Genomic DNA, 13821 nt, shown 5'->3' with positions numbered 1-13821 from the left:
GCGGCATCTCTTGCTGCCATCAGTTACTGTAATAAGTTGTAATCAATGGTAATCAGTTACCCACTGTAAACTCAAGTATGCATGGATAAATTGTTAAATCAGTTGTAATATAATCCTTTGGAATCAGTTGTCAAAAAGATAACAGCCTTCTAAATCAGGTTGCATGGAGAACATAAGGGAAAAGGAACTGTATCAAACTTTGGCTGCATTCTCACAATCACAGCAATCCTGGTTAAAGAATTAACTAGGATTGCAGAGCCCTGTAGTGCAGGTCAAACCACAGTGGTTAAACCACATTTAATCACGAAGGATAGATAATTTAACTGCATTTAACCAGGATAGTAGTTTGAAACGATGAAGGAGAGAGACAGAGGGCTGCTATACTGGCTGGAAGGGGCAGAAAAGTGGGGTTAAAATATTTTAATTAATAATTAAAACAAATACTCACCCTGGCTACAGTCACAGTTAGCCCAGCCAATTGCTCCAGAAGCAAGTTGATAGAAACACCAAGGTATTGCTCCACCATCTGGATTCCTGCAGTAGTTGTGGTTTCCTAACCCCCGATTTGGATACTGCTGAATGTAATCAGGGAAGTCTGACCAGTTTAAGCACACTGATCCAGAGATGGTCACAGCAAGAGACCCATTATAATATCCTAAGGACTCCATATCACATGCATCAAATACTGGAAGCAGAAGAAAATATTTCAGTTTAGACTACCTCCATGAATAGTTCAGTCAAAATCACTGAGTGGCAAAATCATTGCCATTTGTTCTTTTTCCTCATCTGTGGGTCTCACTCTCTCTGTGTCTTTTAAACTGCTCAGATTATTTATCATGAAAAGTTAAATTCCATGATCCATATCGGGTATGCAAATGAAGCAAGGCATACAGTAAAAGGCAGCCTGAGTGAGGAGTGCTTTGGACGTGGCTTGTGCAGGCTTGCAAAACCTATTAGTATAACAGGGGTCCTACTATTGTTCCGCTCTGTTGCCAGATTTGGCTTTTTAAAAGCCAAATTCTGGGTTACGGCCCATTTGACTCACGAGTATACCCCTTAGGTTCTGGCATCAACTTCCTAGGCTTCTCCAGCAATGCCCAGGTAAAGTGCCCAGAGCGACCTCTCAGGAATTTGCTGCCTGCAGTGCTCTCCTGTTCCAGGTCTGGGATCTCACTGAAGTCTCCCAGGCCTCCTGCAGCTTCATTCAACAAACAGCAAACCACCAAACTCTGCTTAGCACCCTCTTCAGGTTTGTGTCCTGGGTGACTGCCTGGCTCATCCATCCCTAGGTAGTAGGCATGGGACCATCTAGGGCCATAGGGACTATGGAGCAAGTGGGGACGATTGTTCCCCCGGGCACCAGGGTCTGGGGAAGCCACCAAGGCTCCCTTCACCCTCGGCCAGGGTGCTGCTTTGCCCTCTCCCACACCCAGGCAGCGAATGAAGCACTCGCTAGCTGGGAGCGTGAGGCACATGGCACCCCTCTCCTCTCCAGTTCACTGAAACGCTGGCAGTGCTGGGTGGGGTGGGGGGAGCCCAGCCAGCCAGCATTTCAATGAAATGCTGACTGGGGAGGGATGGGAGAGGGTCCAAATGGACCCTCTCCCAGGTATTGGCCCCGCCCCTGCGTGTGATCTCAGATGCAAGGGGGTGGGGCCTGTCAGCCCTGGCATAGCTTCCGTTCCCCAGTCAGCGGTTCGTGGAATCACAGACTGGGAGCTCCTTTCCTGGGCTCTTCGAGAAGGCAGGGAAAGGAGCTCCCTGTCAGTGATCCCATGGACCACTGACTGGGGAACGGAAGCTATGCTGGGGCTGATGGGCCTCTGTGCTCAGCATGGGTCTTGCATCTTCTTGCACAAGAAATAATGTAATTGCTGTCTCACACTAACTCCCAACTTTAACACCTTTTGGGGGAAGATGCAATTTGCAGCTCTGAGATGCAGATTTTGCTTTTGGGCAATGTTCCCCCCTCCCTTCTCAGGACACAGTTTACAGAAGATGGGATTGAGAACGCTCTGGACTGGCCAATATCCTGAATAATTAAGACATTGTCCAAAAGGTAGCAGCAGTTGTCACCTTTTTGGGGGACCCAGGGAAAGATGAGATTTTGAATAGATTTTATTCAAAGATCAAAGGAAAATACACTATAAAAAGTGAGGCCAATAGACAGAGAGTGGAGCTATCTTGTGCCTACAGCAAGATTTGCTAACGAGCGGTCCCAGAGTTTGCTGCCCAAGCCGTGGGGCTAGAGGCAGGAACTCTGTCTATGAACAGGCTGTCTGTGACTTCTAGTGCGCAGTGAGAAAGTCAAGACTCCCCAGCCATGGTGCTCCGGCTCTCAGCCGTGCCCTGAGCAGACTGCAAAAAGGCTCCTGTCTTCAGCCAAGCGCCTCACTCCTTCAGCTGACGAGAAGTCTCTGGTCCTGGGTAAATATGATGCAAGCCTTGGGTCCCTCCATCCTTTCCCCCTCCTTCTCCTCCCCCCCCTTTCCCCTACTAACTCCAAACCATGCCAGCCCTCAGCTTTCCTTACACCCCCCTCTTTTTCTGCCTGTATTTGAATTGTATTAGGCTCTAGGAAGATTTAATTGCACACACATATGTTAGTGAGGCACACGGGTGAATATTGGTACTGGTTAGGATGTTCTGTTTAAATACTGTTGCTGATATGATAGAGTGTTCTGCTTTCTGCTTTGCTAGATTATGCTGTTAGTCTTTGATACTCAATAAAGCCCATTGAACTCTTTGAGGAATGGTTTGATCTCCTTTCTTCCATGCATCCAGATCACACATGGTCACCATATAAAAGAACTTGGTCACGTTGGTGACACTATTTATGGGCCAGACCTATTTTGTATACTAGCTAATGAGCATATTTAGTATATAAATCAGGCCTGGTCTGTAACATGGCCACATTTTCCTACCAAACTGATAGGCATTTGGCTACCCAAATCCAGCATTAGGAAGAATGATGGCATCGACATCAGATGCAACAAAACCTATATTAGTAGCTCTGTATTCTTACCTGCATTCTGCAAAATGTTCTGAGTAGACTGGGATCTCAAAAAACCCTGAGAGGAGAAATAAAAAAACCCATCACATAACCATGGACCGACTTGTCCTTAAAAGCTGTGTGGTTGCTCACAGCTCAGTGGAATGATATGCACGTTATCAGAGTTGCACCCTCCCCCTGCGGCTTACATTTTTTCTTCCTTTCATCCATCTTCACTTCTGCTCATGAGGAACAAGATTAATAATTGCGTAGCTGCAGGAGCTTTGCTCACTACTAAAAAGCATGGGCTGCCGAAAGATTGCTCATCCATGTGGGTGCCCATCTAAGTGCTCTGGGAATAGTGGGAGCTAAAGGGAAGAAACAGGGGAAGGAAAAAAGCTTGCGAGCAGCAGGGTCTGGGCTGGGGGAAAGAAGAGGACAGAAATGCAGAAAAGGACTGAGATTATAACTGTTGTACCTACCACAGAGTCATGAATGCTGCAACCACATCACTGGTTTCCAAAAGGTAGGAAACCTGAGCTCCCCATTTTTTAAAAAAGAGAAAACAGGTCATGAGAGAGGGCATCTTCCTGTTGCCATGGCTCCAGGGCATTGATCATGCAGAATACTAAATACTTCCAAGGGGCTCTTCCTTCTTTTAAAATCATGAAGAACTTGCTAGAGTCCTCCTGGAAAAGTATGGCATACATGCACACGCATACTAACCCAATATGGGGGGAAACTCTGAAGCATTTTGTTTCATGTAACCAGGATGTATCCTGCAAGGCTAGTTTTCAGACTATCAAATTGCTCTCACTTCTTTGGGCACCTATAAGCACATTATTGTAATCACTGATGCTTCTGAACATGGTTTGGGTGCTGTCTTGACCCAGCAAAAAGGGGTCTTTGCTTCCAGAGTGTTTACTTCTTCAGAGAAGATGTATTCTGTCATTGAAAAAGAAGCTCTAGCATGTTTCTAAGTTGTGAGGCACTTTATGACTTACTTGTGGGGCAGAAAATCCACTTTACGGTCAGACCGTAAACCCCTATCTGCTTTATTTACTACTCGAGCAACCCCAAGAATAGCCAAGAAGTTGAGCAACCCCAACAATAGCCAAATGGATCACCAGACTTATGGATTTTGATCCCCAGGTGGAATTTCTGCCATGTATTTGGAATACAACTGTGTGGGTTGTTAATCTCGACTTTCACTTCCAGACCAAGAAGAGATCCCCAAAGAAGAGGATAAAGGAGCTGCAATTGCGCAAATAGCTTCATCCACGTGAACAAGTCTTCTGAATGGAAAGTGGCCCTCGGTGCTGATCAAGTGCTTACTGAACTTAAACCTTCCATAACTAATACATGACCATGCAAAAACAAGGTGCCTTAACATCTTCAACTATACATACATGTAGTGAGTGAGCTGTCTCCTCTCAATGAGCTGGTGATCGTTGGGTGGTGCCAACCTCCTTACAAACAAAAGTGATCAAAATTGTCCACAAAGGTCACCTGGACATGAGCTTGACTAAAAGATGAATCAGAGAAAGTTTTTGGTGGCCAGGTATGGACAAACACATTGAAAATTTAATCAGGCACTGTATGGTTTATGCTGTATCTGAGAAATTGCAAAATACTTTTACCACGCCTTTGACTTCAGTAGAGTATTCCAATAGTCCCTGGGGAAAACGTGCTCTGGAGACAATGGGGCCTTTTGAAAACCCACTCGCAAAACAAAGATTTGTTATAGTGATGGTGGATTACTATTCCAGGTGACCAGAAGTTTCATTTGATGACTACAGACAAGGCGATCCGGTTCATGGCTGAAGGGAAGGTCTTCCTAAAGTACTAATGACTGACAATGGGACACAACTTACCTCATTTGAAATGGAGTAATACTTGCATAACTATGGGATAAAACACAAGACTCTTTCCTTTTACCATTCTTGAGGGAATGGCTTAACGGAAAGAATGAAGTGAAACTTAGTGAAAGAAAGTTTACAGTTGGCTACTATGCTGGAAAGAGGCAGTCCATGAAACTCTATTTGTTTATCAAACTATTCATAGTATTTTCCTCATTCTGCTACCGGAAAATCACCTTTTGAACTGCTGAGAGGATTCAAAACTACCACCAAACTTACACAATGGCAACGATAGGTCTTTCCATGCCATCTCACTCTGAGGATGCAAAGATTTGTGGTCAGGTAAGGGAGAAGCAACACAGATACAAATTGTATGTGGATCAGAAACAGGGTGCGAAACAGTGAACATTTCAGGTGGGGAACTTTGTTCAAGTACGGCTGCCTTATAAAGTGAGAAAGGGATGTTCCTGATTTTCTGGAACAAAACAAATTATCAAAATCCGAGGAGATTCTGTCATATTGGATAATGGAAAGAAATGGAATAGTTTGAAGCTTCCCAGCATGCAAGACAAGATAGAAGGGAGTCTCAGGAGAGGAACTGGAGAGGAATTTGATCTTGCCTCCAGTTTCGACCTCACAAAGGAGGCTGATTAAAGTGATGGGCAATCCTCTGTACCAGGAAAAAAAACCCAACACTAATAGCTCCTGTGCCAGAGAATCCAAAAATTAGGAGAAGTGCATGCAACAGGAGACCAACTAAAAGATTTCAAGACTTTGTCACTGAACTTTAGATTAATTCAGTTCTGGTTGTTATAAAGGGGAAGGATGTGTAGTATTCTATGTAGCAATCTTTTATGTTGTGTTGATGAGAAGTTTGTCCCAGTGGGGATCCTGTAGTAAGTGTGGGGGTGGAGTCAGAAAGGAAAAGGGAGACGAAGGAGAAAATGGAGTTGTTTCTGAATAAACATTTAGTTACATCAAGGTACTTTCCAGACTAGACCCTACAACGGGGTCAGGATGTATCAGGGAAGTGTGCTTCCACACTTCCTGCGTTGTGACACCGCAGTCCCGACACGAACAGCAGGGTGCTGTTCACATTTCCAATGCCTTGTTGCGAAGTTAATCGCTGCGACATAGAGCAAGGACATCGCATATCCAGCGTGAAAAAGTTGCTGTTTTTTCGGGTTGTTAGTTACCGCAAGACTGCTCCCCCTGCTGTTTACATTCCGAATGCAACTTGCCCGAATGGAGGCATTTTGCTGCTGTTCCAGCATCTAGTCTGGAAAGCGCCCTATATAAGATTTCTTTGTCTCTATGAGAGAAGCAGCCATAAAACAAGTGGTGGGTCCTGACTTCTCATATACACTGAATGAGATCTGAACTGGCTGCTACTCCCTAAGAAAGAGATCTTTGAATTGTGGTAGATACCACCAAGAAAATTTCAGTTCAGCAGGATGCAGCAGTAAAAAAGGCCAGTTCCCTGTCAAGGATCATTCGAAATAAAACTGGAAAATAAAATGGTTGGTACTATAATGCCTTTTTATAAATACAGTATACAATTCTGTTCATCTCAGAAAAGGTGTTATGGAGCTGAAAAGGTGCAGAACAAGGCAACCAAAATGAGTGGGGGTTGAAGCTAGGGTTGCTAACTGTCCCACATTGTGCAGGATGTCCCCTTTTCCTGGGAAGAAATTCTTGTCCCATTCTGTGTTGGCAATTCTCTCTAGTAAGAGATACCCTTCCATTACAGCAGAGTGCACAGAGGGAAAAACACAGCGGAGTCTGCCCCGGCATGCATGTCTGCTAAGAGCCAAAAGAAACTCGGAGCCAGTTCATAGTTTCAAATCAATATAAGGAGTCTTTATTGGAGAACTCCATTCTAGATAGGAAAGTGGAGAGATAGTATCTCTAATCTAGCTAGCTAGCTGGATGCAGACAGATGCTGTCTGTATCTCTGTGCACACATGGTGCAGAGAGAGGCAAGCATGTGTGTTAGGGAGAAGAAGAAGGAAGGTCAGGAAGGAAGGCAGGCAGGCAGGAAGTCCCTGAGAGTAGCAATCTACATACCAAAGGGATAGTGTCAGAGCAGTGGAGAGGAGGAATGAGCAATGTCTTGACCCCTCTAGCCCTCTAATTCACTAGTCTGTCCCCCTCTGTCATTGAGACATGAAACAGTACAGAGTCCTTCATTTCCAACATTCAGGACACAATTTCTCCTGCTTTTTTACTCTCTCTTTTTTAACTTTTAAAGATGCCGCTGTACAGCAGTGGTGCAGCGGGGATGGATGTCGGCGAGAGCTCTGCCACGCGCCCACCTGTCAAACCATGACAGCAGGTGGGCAGCCGAGTACACTAGAAGCAGGGAGCAGGCAGAAACAGAGTGGCAAAGGAGCTCCTCCCTCCCTCAGCCTGGCCTTCCTCCCAAATGAGGCAGAGCGGCTGGTTTCAGGCCTCATTTGGGAGGAAGGCCGGGCCGAGGGAGGGAGGAGCTCCTTCGCCACTGCACCGCTGCTGCACAGCGACATCTTTTAAAGGGTTTTAAGGTTAACAAGTGGAACCACCGCCAGTAAGCATGCCCCCTTGCCACCTGGGGTCAAGTTCCACCCCTAGGTGCCCCCCCACCCTGACTGCCCATCCCCCCTGACTTCTGTCCCGATTTTGGCCAACGCAATGTTGGCAACCCAGTCTATGAGGAAAGGCTAAAGCACTTGGGGCTTCTTAGTTTAGAAAAAGGTTGACTAAAGGGGGAAACAGTAGAAGTTTATAAAATTCATGAAGGGTAGGTTTATTAATTACTATTCGCTGTTATAAAAAGATTCTGCCAAGCAGAATCTCCAGCTGCAGAGGCACCATGCCTCTGACTACTAGTTACTGGGGACAAACAATATCCTTGCTCCTGGGCTACTTGGAGGCATCTGGCTGGTGGCCACAGCTGGAAACAGGATGCTGGACTAGATGGATCCTTGCCCTGATCCAGCAGGGCTGTTCTTATGTTTTAATGCAAGGGTTCCCAACCTTGGGACCTCAGATGTTGTTGGACTACAACTCCCATCATCCCCAGCCACAGTAGATTTCAACCATTGGCCAGAGATCTGGGGAGCAAGGTTGGGAACCCAAGATTGGGTTGGTACCCAAGATTAGGAACTCCTGTTCTAATGAAGCAAATTTTAAACCTTTAAGCCCTTTTGGCAGCAATTCCTCTTACCTTCACCATCCATTGCACTGTTTCCCTCTCAGCTTCTGCCTTCCTCTCTCTGGGCTAGTGGAAAGCAGCCCAAAACCAAGTTCACACTTACTTCCAAGCAGGTGTGCCTGGGATTGCAGTATTTAAAGGACAGTTTATGGGCCAGCCTCACACAGGACTAGTATACTGTATTTTATGCCCACTCAGACATGATCTATCTGCCAGTTCCATTTGCTTAGACAGGTTATGCCAAGGATAGAAATACTCCAAGGTCATCCACCCACATTGTCAGTCCCTTGCATTATCTGCTGGAATAAAATCAGAGCACTCAAAAATGCCAGCTTGCTTGAAGCACGGATCCTACATTTCTTTGTTTTCCCCAGAATATGAGTATGAATGTTCTTACGGCGATGGTTTTGCCAGACAAACTTGAGAGGTGCTACAAACTTGACAAAATGGCCCCTCATCGCTTGAAATCACACTCTCTCCAGTCAGAAGTGGGAATGTTAACACTTGTTTGACTTTGGAGAAGGCAGTTGCAGTTGAATGTGGAGTCACAGAGAACTATTGACTGACTGAAGGGGAAGCGGCTTGGGTTGCAGTTGCTGTCTTTGAAGGCTGAGCAGTTGTGCTGCCTGTTTTGGTTCCCCCCTAGCTATCTCTTAGGAACATAGGAAGCTGCCATATACTGACTGAATCAGACCATTGGTCTATCTAACTCAGTATTGTCTTCACAGACTGGCAGTGGCTTCTCCAAGGTTGCAGGCAGGAATCTCTCTCAGCCCTATCTTGGAGAAGCCAGGGAGGGAACTTGGAACCTTCTGCTCTTCCCAGAGTGGCTCCATCCCCTGAGGGGAATCTCTTGCAGTGCTGCTCACACATCAAGTCTCCCGTTCATATGCAACCAGGGCAGACCCTGCTTAGCTATGGGGACAAGTCATGCTTGCTACCACAAGACCAGCTCTCCTCCTTCTTCTCCCATCTCTTAACTTCCAGTAGGCTCTGCTTGTATATTGGCGGGGGGGGGGCATTACAAACATGCCGTATGTTTCCAGTCCTCCTTCTCTCTCTCTCTCTCTCTCTCTCTCTCTCTCAAAAACAAAACAAAACCTCCACACAAAACAACTAAACCCTGTAGAGGTATCTGGGAATTCCCACCACTTGGTGAAGAGATGAACACTTAACAATACGTTTCTAAGTTCCCCTCATGGATAACTGCACGATTTGCTTACAAGCCTCGAATTCTTCATATCCTTCAAAATGGGAACTGTGGTGCTGTGAATGGCAAACCAAGGCACACAAAGGTACATCAGCTTGCATGGGGGAATCTGATGCAAGGAACAGAAGAGACAGCCAGAAGAGCTGCATTCAAGGCATAAGTGCTTGCAGCAAGTCGGAGAGCATGGGATGGGCTTCTTTAAGAGAGTCCTGAATGAAGACACTGCAATCCAGAACACCCTTCTTTGCTAGTATTTGCTTTTTCTGATGGGCTTCTTGTGAGAACATGGATAAAGCCGTCAGATCGCCTTAACCATTCAAGCAATCACATGAATAGGCTACTCTTAATCTTCTGCTTCCAGACTGACCACATGGCCATTAATGATCAAGTAATCAATCAGCATTGGACAGAGAATCTCTCTGCTGCAGTACTTGAAATACGGAAAGCACAGCCAGTCTACAAAACCCAGTGCAAATGACTGGAATCCCCTTGAATCCTGCCCTGTTCTCATGATGCAAAAGAGAATGCAGGCTTGTTCCTGCATCAGGCTTAATTCCGAGGCCACAAAACTGCATGGGCTGCCCAGAAAGCATTTTCACAAGTGCATCGTCCACATGCATGAGGCTATTAGAGAACCAGGTGGCTCTTCCTCTAGAGGCAGATGAAATCTCCTACCTTCGCAGATCCAAGAGAGGGGAACAAATGCAGCAGCAGGAGCATTTGGAGGGACGCCATCCTTCAACGAACAGGGAGCCGCTTCTTCATGCTTTACATTTTCTCCCGACTGCTGAGCCTCTCATCTGCTCCTCCTCTGTCCGCCTCCCTTTGGTTTGACAGGGGCCAGGAGGCTCTTGTCATCTTTATGCAAGGAAGGGAGTAAGCGGGAAGGCAATGCACAGTGTGTGCACACAGCAACAGAGACAAATGTTTGCTTTGCTCTGCCTCTTCGGAGGCTGTCTCCCTGATCTTCTCCGTTCCCCAGATCAAGATAATATGATGTGATTCAGAACTTCTGAAACAGCTTTGAACAGCAAGAGGCAAGTGCAGACAGGCAGAAAGCAGCCTCCTTCAGGCTTCCAAGCTAGTTCCACACCTCTTCTTGGTTTTGTTTTCTGTACCTCCCCATTTCCCTGGCTTTCTCCCCATCACTTCCCTTTCCTTCTCCTGCTGCCGATGCGCTTTTCTTGGCATGAGATGTACACCTCTCTCTCCAGTTCCAGCCTCCTCGCTTCTAAACTGGATCGACTCATCAGGGGTTTCTCTCCTACTGAAACATCTTTGACATTTCCCTTACCTTCATTGTGCCTCTGGAAGTGCCAGCCTACAGAGCTCTTCATTTAAGGAGCAACAACAATTAAATCCAAGTAGAGCAAAATCCTTTGCTTGAGAGCTTGCAGAAGATTAGACTGGCTAGAAGGAATCTAGACTTTATCCTTCCAACTTAAGAATCTGAAGTTGCTCAGGGCTGTATTTCTCTCCGTTTTCTGCACACATAACTAGCAGCCTAGGGAAGTCAAAATGACGTTGTAACCTACACAGCATTCCCAGGCAAAAGAAATTCCAACTCTGTAAGATGCTTCTAAGATCTCTATACAATAATTTGGTGTGTTGGAAATGAAACCATAAACACTTCAATTCCCTTCCTAAAGCAAAGACTTTTAAGGCATTTTCCACATGACAAGAAGGAATGGCCTGTCAGATTGTCTTACCTGGTAATGTTTTCTGATGTACAAGAAGGTAATTTTCTCTTACCCCATCAGATTTTCTTACACAGTAATGTTTTCTTATGAACGTAATTTTTCATTACCCTGTCAGATTTCAGAACTGAGGTAAGCTTTTCTGATGGGTATATTTTCTGATGGACTAGACTGAGATTTTTCTGTATTCATTCACATTTCAATACTGGGGTAACATTTCTGATGTACTGCACCATAATTTCTCATTACTCTGTCAGATTTCAGTATTTTTCAGTAAATTTTTTTAGGGATTTAGACTGGGACAATAATATTTCATTACTCTGTCAGATTTAGGTCTTTTCCAGCACCCATCCACATTTCAATACCAGGACAAGCTTTTCTGATGGGTAATGTTTTACCCTATAATGGACAAGACTGAAATTGTTCATTAACTGGTCAGATTTCACTATCAAGGTGAGCTTTTCTGATAGGTGACTGTTAGAATGCTGTATAATATTAGAGACTAGAAAGTATGTGTAATAATTATGGGGGGATACAATTTAGTTTAATTATTTAAAAGGTGGCTGTGGACCCTGGGCCCCAAATCTTTTAAGTAGCTAACAATGCCTCTGGGTCTGATAAAGGGGCTCTCATTTTCAGAGCAACTGCAGGGGATGAAGTGGGAAGGGAAGTGACTGGATATACAGTTTGTACGGAAACAGGCCAATTGTAGCCTAGATAAGAGTGCTGAAGAAATGTTTCTCCTCAGTTGCAATTGTGTCCGCATGTGCCATCCAGAAATGATATTTTGGGTGATAAATGGCCTGGTAATCTCTACCACTAGAGACTAAGACATTTAATGCTTACCTAGTGTTACCAACAGTCCCTTATTAGCAGGGACATCCTTTTCCCTAGCCCAGAATTGTCTGTCCCTTACTGGATGCCATTGTCTCTTATTTTCAGCTAATGGGAAGAACCTATGGCCTAGATCAAACCAGTTATTTTCACTAATAATTAAATAAAGGTAATGATCATGAGCTTCAACTCTATTCCTGTGTCCTTCCCTACCAGAGTACTCTGTGGTTCTGGTGGGCCTCAGCTAGGGTTGCCAACAGTCCTGTATTGAGTACATTAACAAAAACATAAACATTAACTTAAGAGAGCTAAGGAAGGAAGGGTCATGACCCCTCCCGCCTATTAGGATCATCTAGGAGGTCTGGTTACAGTTGCCACTGGCTTGTTTGGTAGCGACTCGGAACTGGGCCTTCTCTGTGGCTGCCGTAGGGCTTTGGAATATGTTCCTTGTCAAAATAAGAGCTTCTTCATCTCTGATTTAGGGTTGTGCACAGAACTGCAGCAGGGCAGTTCGAAGGTGGTGGGGGTCTTCCTGTAAGAGTGGGGAGAGAGTGCACTTACCCCTCCCGCCACTTTCCCCCTGCCAGCATCAGTTTTTTAAATAGCTTATCGGGGGCAGCAGCATACCTCCCTTTTGGCCCATTGCCCTCATCTTCTGGATATAACCAGAAGTTGCTGGTGTGCCTGTGTGCGCCGGCATGGGCATGTATGTGTGCATGACATGTGTGCATGACCTGTGTGCACCCATGCTGGCACACGCAGGCATGTCAACAACTTCCGGTCATACCTGGAAGACGAGGGCAATGGGGTGGCAGGGAGGTACACTGCCACCCCAATGGGTTGTTAAAAAACTGATACCGATGGGGGGAAAGAGGCAAGAGGGTTAAGTGCACCCTCTCCCCAGTCTTAAAGGGAGACCCCCGTCACCTTTGAACCAGCGGAACCATTGGTTCTTGGAACTGTTTCGGAGGCCCATAAAGGGCCTCCAAACCGGTTCTGTGCACATCCTTACTCTGATTGCTTTTTAAAAGACTTGTTTTCTCAGGCTTTTAACTGAAATTAATTTTAAACTGTTTAGATTTTTTTTAATTCCATTAAATTGTTTTAACTGTTTTTATTCTATAAGTTGTTTTACTCTGTTTTATATTTGCTGTGTTTTTAATTGTGTACACCACCTAGAAATACACATCAGTCAGAATATAAATATGATTGATTAATTAATAAGCAACCATCAATATTGGCTAACTTATCATTCTCCAGGTATGAGGATCATGAAAATCATGCCAGCCATGACTACTAGATAGAGCTCTTGTGTGAAATCTATCATTACTGGCTAACAATGCATCTCTTTCTAGAAGACAAAATTACATCACACCCAGTTCAGTTAGCAATGGTTATATCAATAAGCAGAGGAGAAGCAATCTAAAAGTCAGCCACTTGCAGTGGGGAGAGGCTGGGCACACTGCTGGCTGAGGTAATTCATGATTCGTTCAGGGAGGGAAGAGTGCCAGAAATAGTGCAGTTGTTTGGCCCTTACCCAAAAGAATATACTCTGCATTCAGATATCCCAGTTCTAACCTTCCATTTCTTGGCAAGGTTACTGAGTGAATCGTTGCCCTCCAGCTTCCTTTGGACACCATCAATTACATACACTGAGGATGTGGGCAAAGTGCTTGGAAAAGTGCAACCTACCATTTGTTTGCTTATCCCTCTGGCTAGTAACAAAGAGCAGGACAGAGAGGATTGACCAGCTAGAGACAATAGGTAATGAATGCCTCATTATGAGAGGGATAGGGGTTGTAGGACTGCTTCTAAAGAAGCCCACCTTGGAGCCAGAGGACTATGATAATTGTTGGTCAGTCACAAATATCACTTTCCTGAACAAGGTGCTCAAGCAGATGGTAGCCATGCAACTGCAGGCAGTCTTGGTTAGCAGTGTGCATGGACCATGTGCGGTGGTTTGGTCCAAATTCACACCAAACTGCTGCTCTGTGAACTGGTTTGTCGGACTAAGCGGCTGGGCTAATTGAACTAAT

General features: G+C 45.2%; 1 protein-coding gene across 3 annotated transcripts in view; it reads right to left on the bottom strand.

Annotated features, from left to right (window-relative positions):
• The window catches only part of LOC128352350 (neurotrypsin-like), a 42878-nt gene that overhangs the window by 24190 nt on the left and 4867 nt on the right, over window positions 1-13821 (bottom strand). For 2 of the 3 annotated variants that reach the window (XM_053312885.1, XM_053312888.1), the window contains exons 1-3: window positions 9930-10362; window positions 3026-3071; window positions 449-685 (exon numbers count right to left, since the gene is read on the bottom strand). In XM_053312885.1, the coding sequence (XP_053168860.1) occupies window positions 449-685; window positions 3026-3071; window positions 9930-9989 (343 nt within the window). In that variant the 5' untranslated portion in view covers window positions 9990-10362. Of the gene's footprint in view, window positions 1-448; window positions 686-3025; window positions 3072-9929; window positions 10363-13821 lie in introns of those variants that run through there. The other variant, XM_053312887.1, reaches the window with a different exon arrangement.

The sequence above is a fragment of the Hemicordylus capensis genome, chromosome 3 (assembly GCF_027244095.1).
Source record: "Hemicordylus capensis ecotype Gifberg chromosome 3, rHemCap1.1.pri, whole genome shotgun sequence".
In the NCBI taxonomy this organism is placed as follows: domain Eukaryota; kingdom Metazoa; phylum Chordata; class Lepidosauria; order Squamata; family Cordylidae; genus Hemicordylus; species Hemicordylus capensis.
The sequence above is the reverse complement of the archived record's forward strand: the minus strand, read 5'-3'. Positions and strand labels throughout refer to the sequence as shown.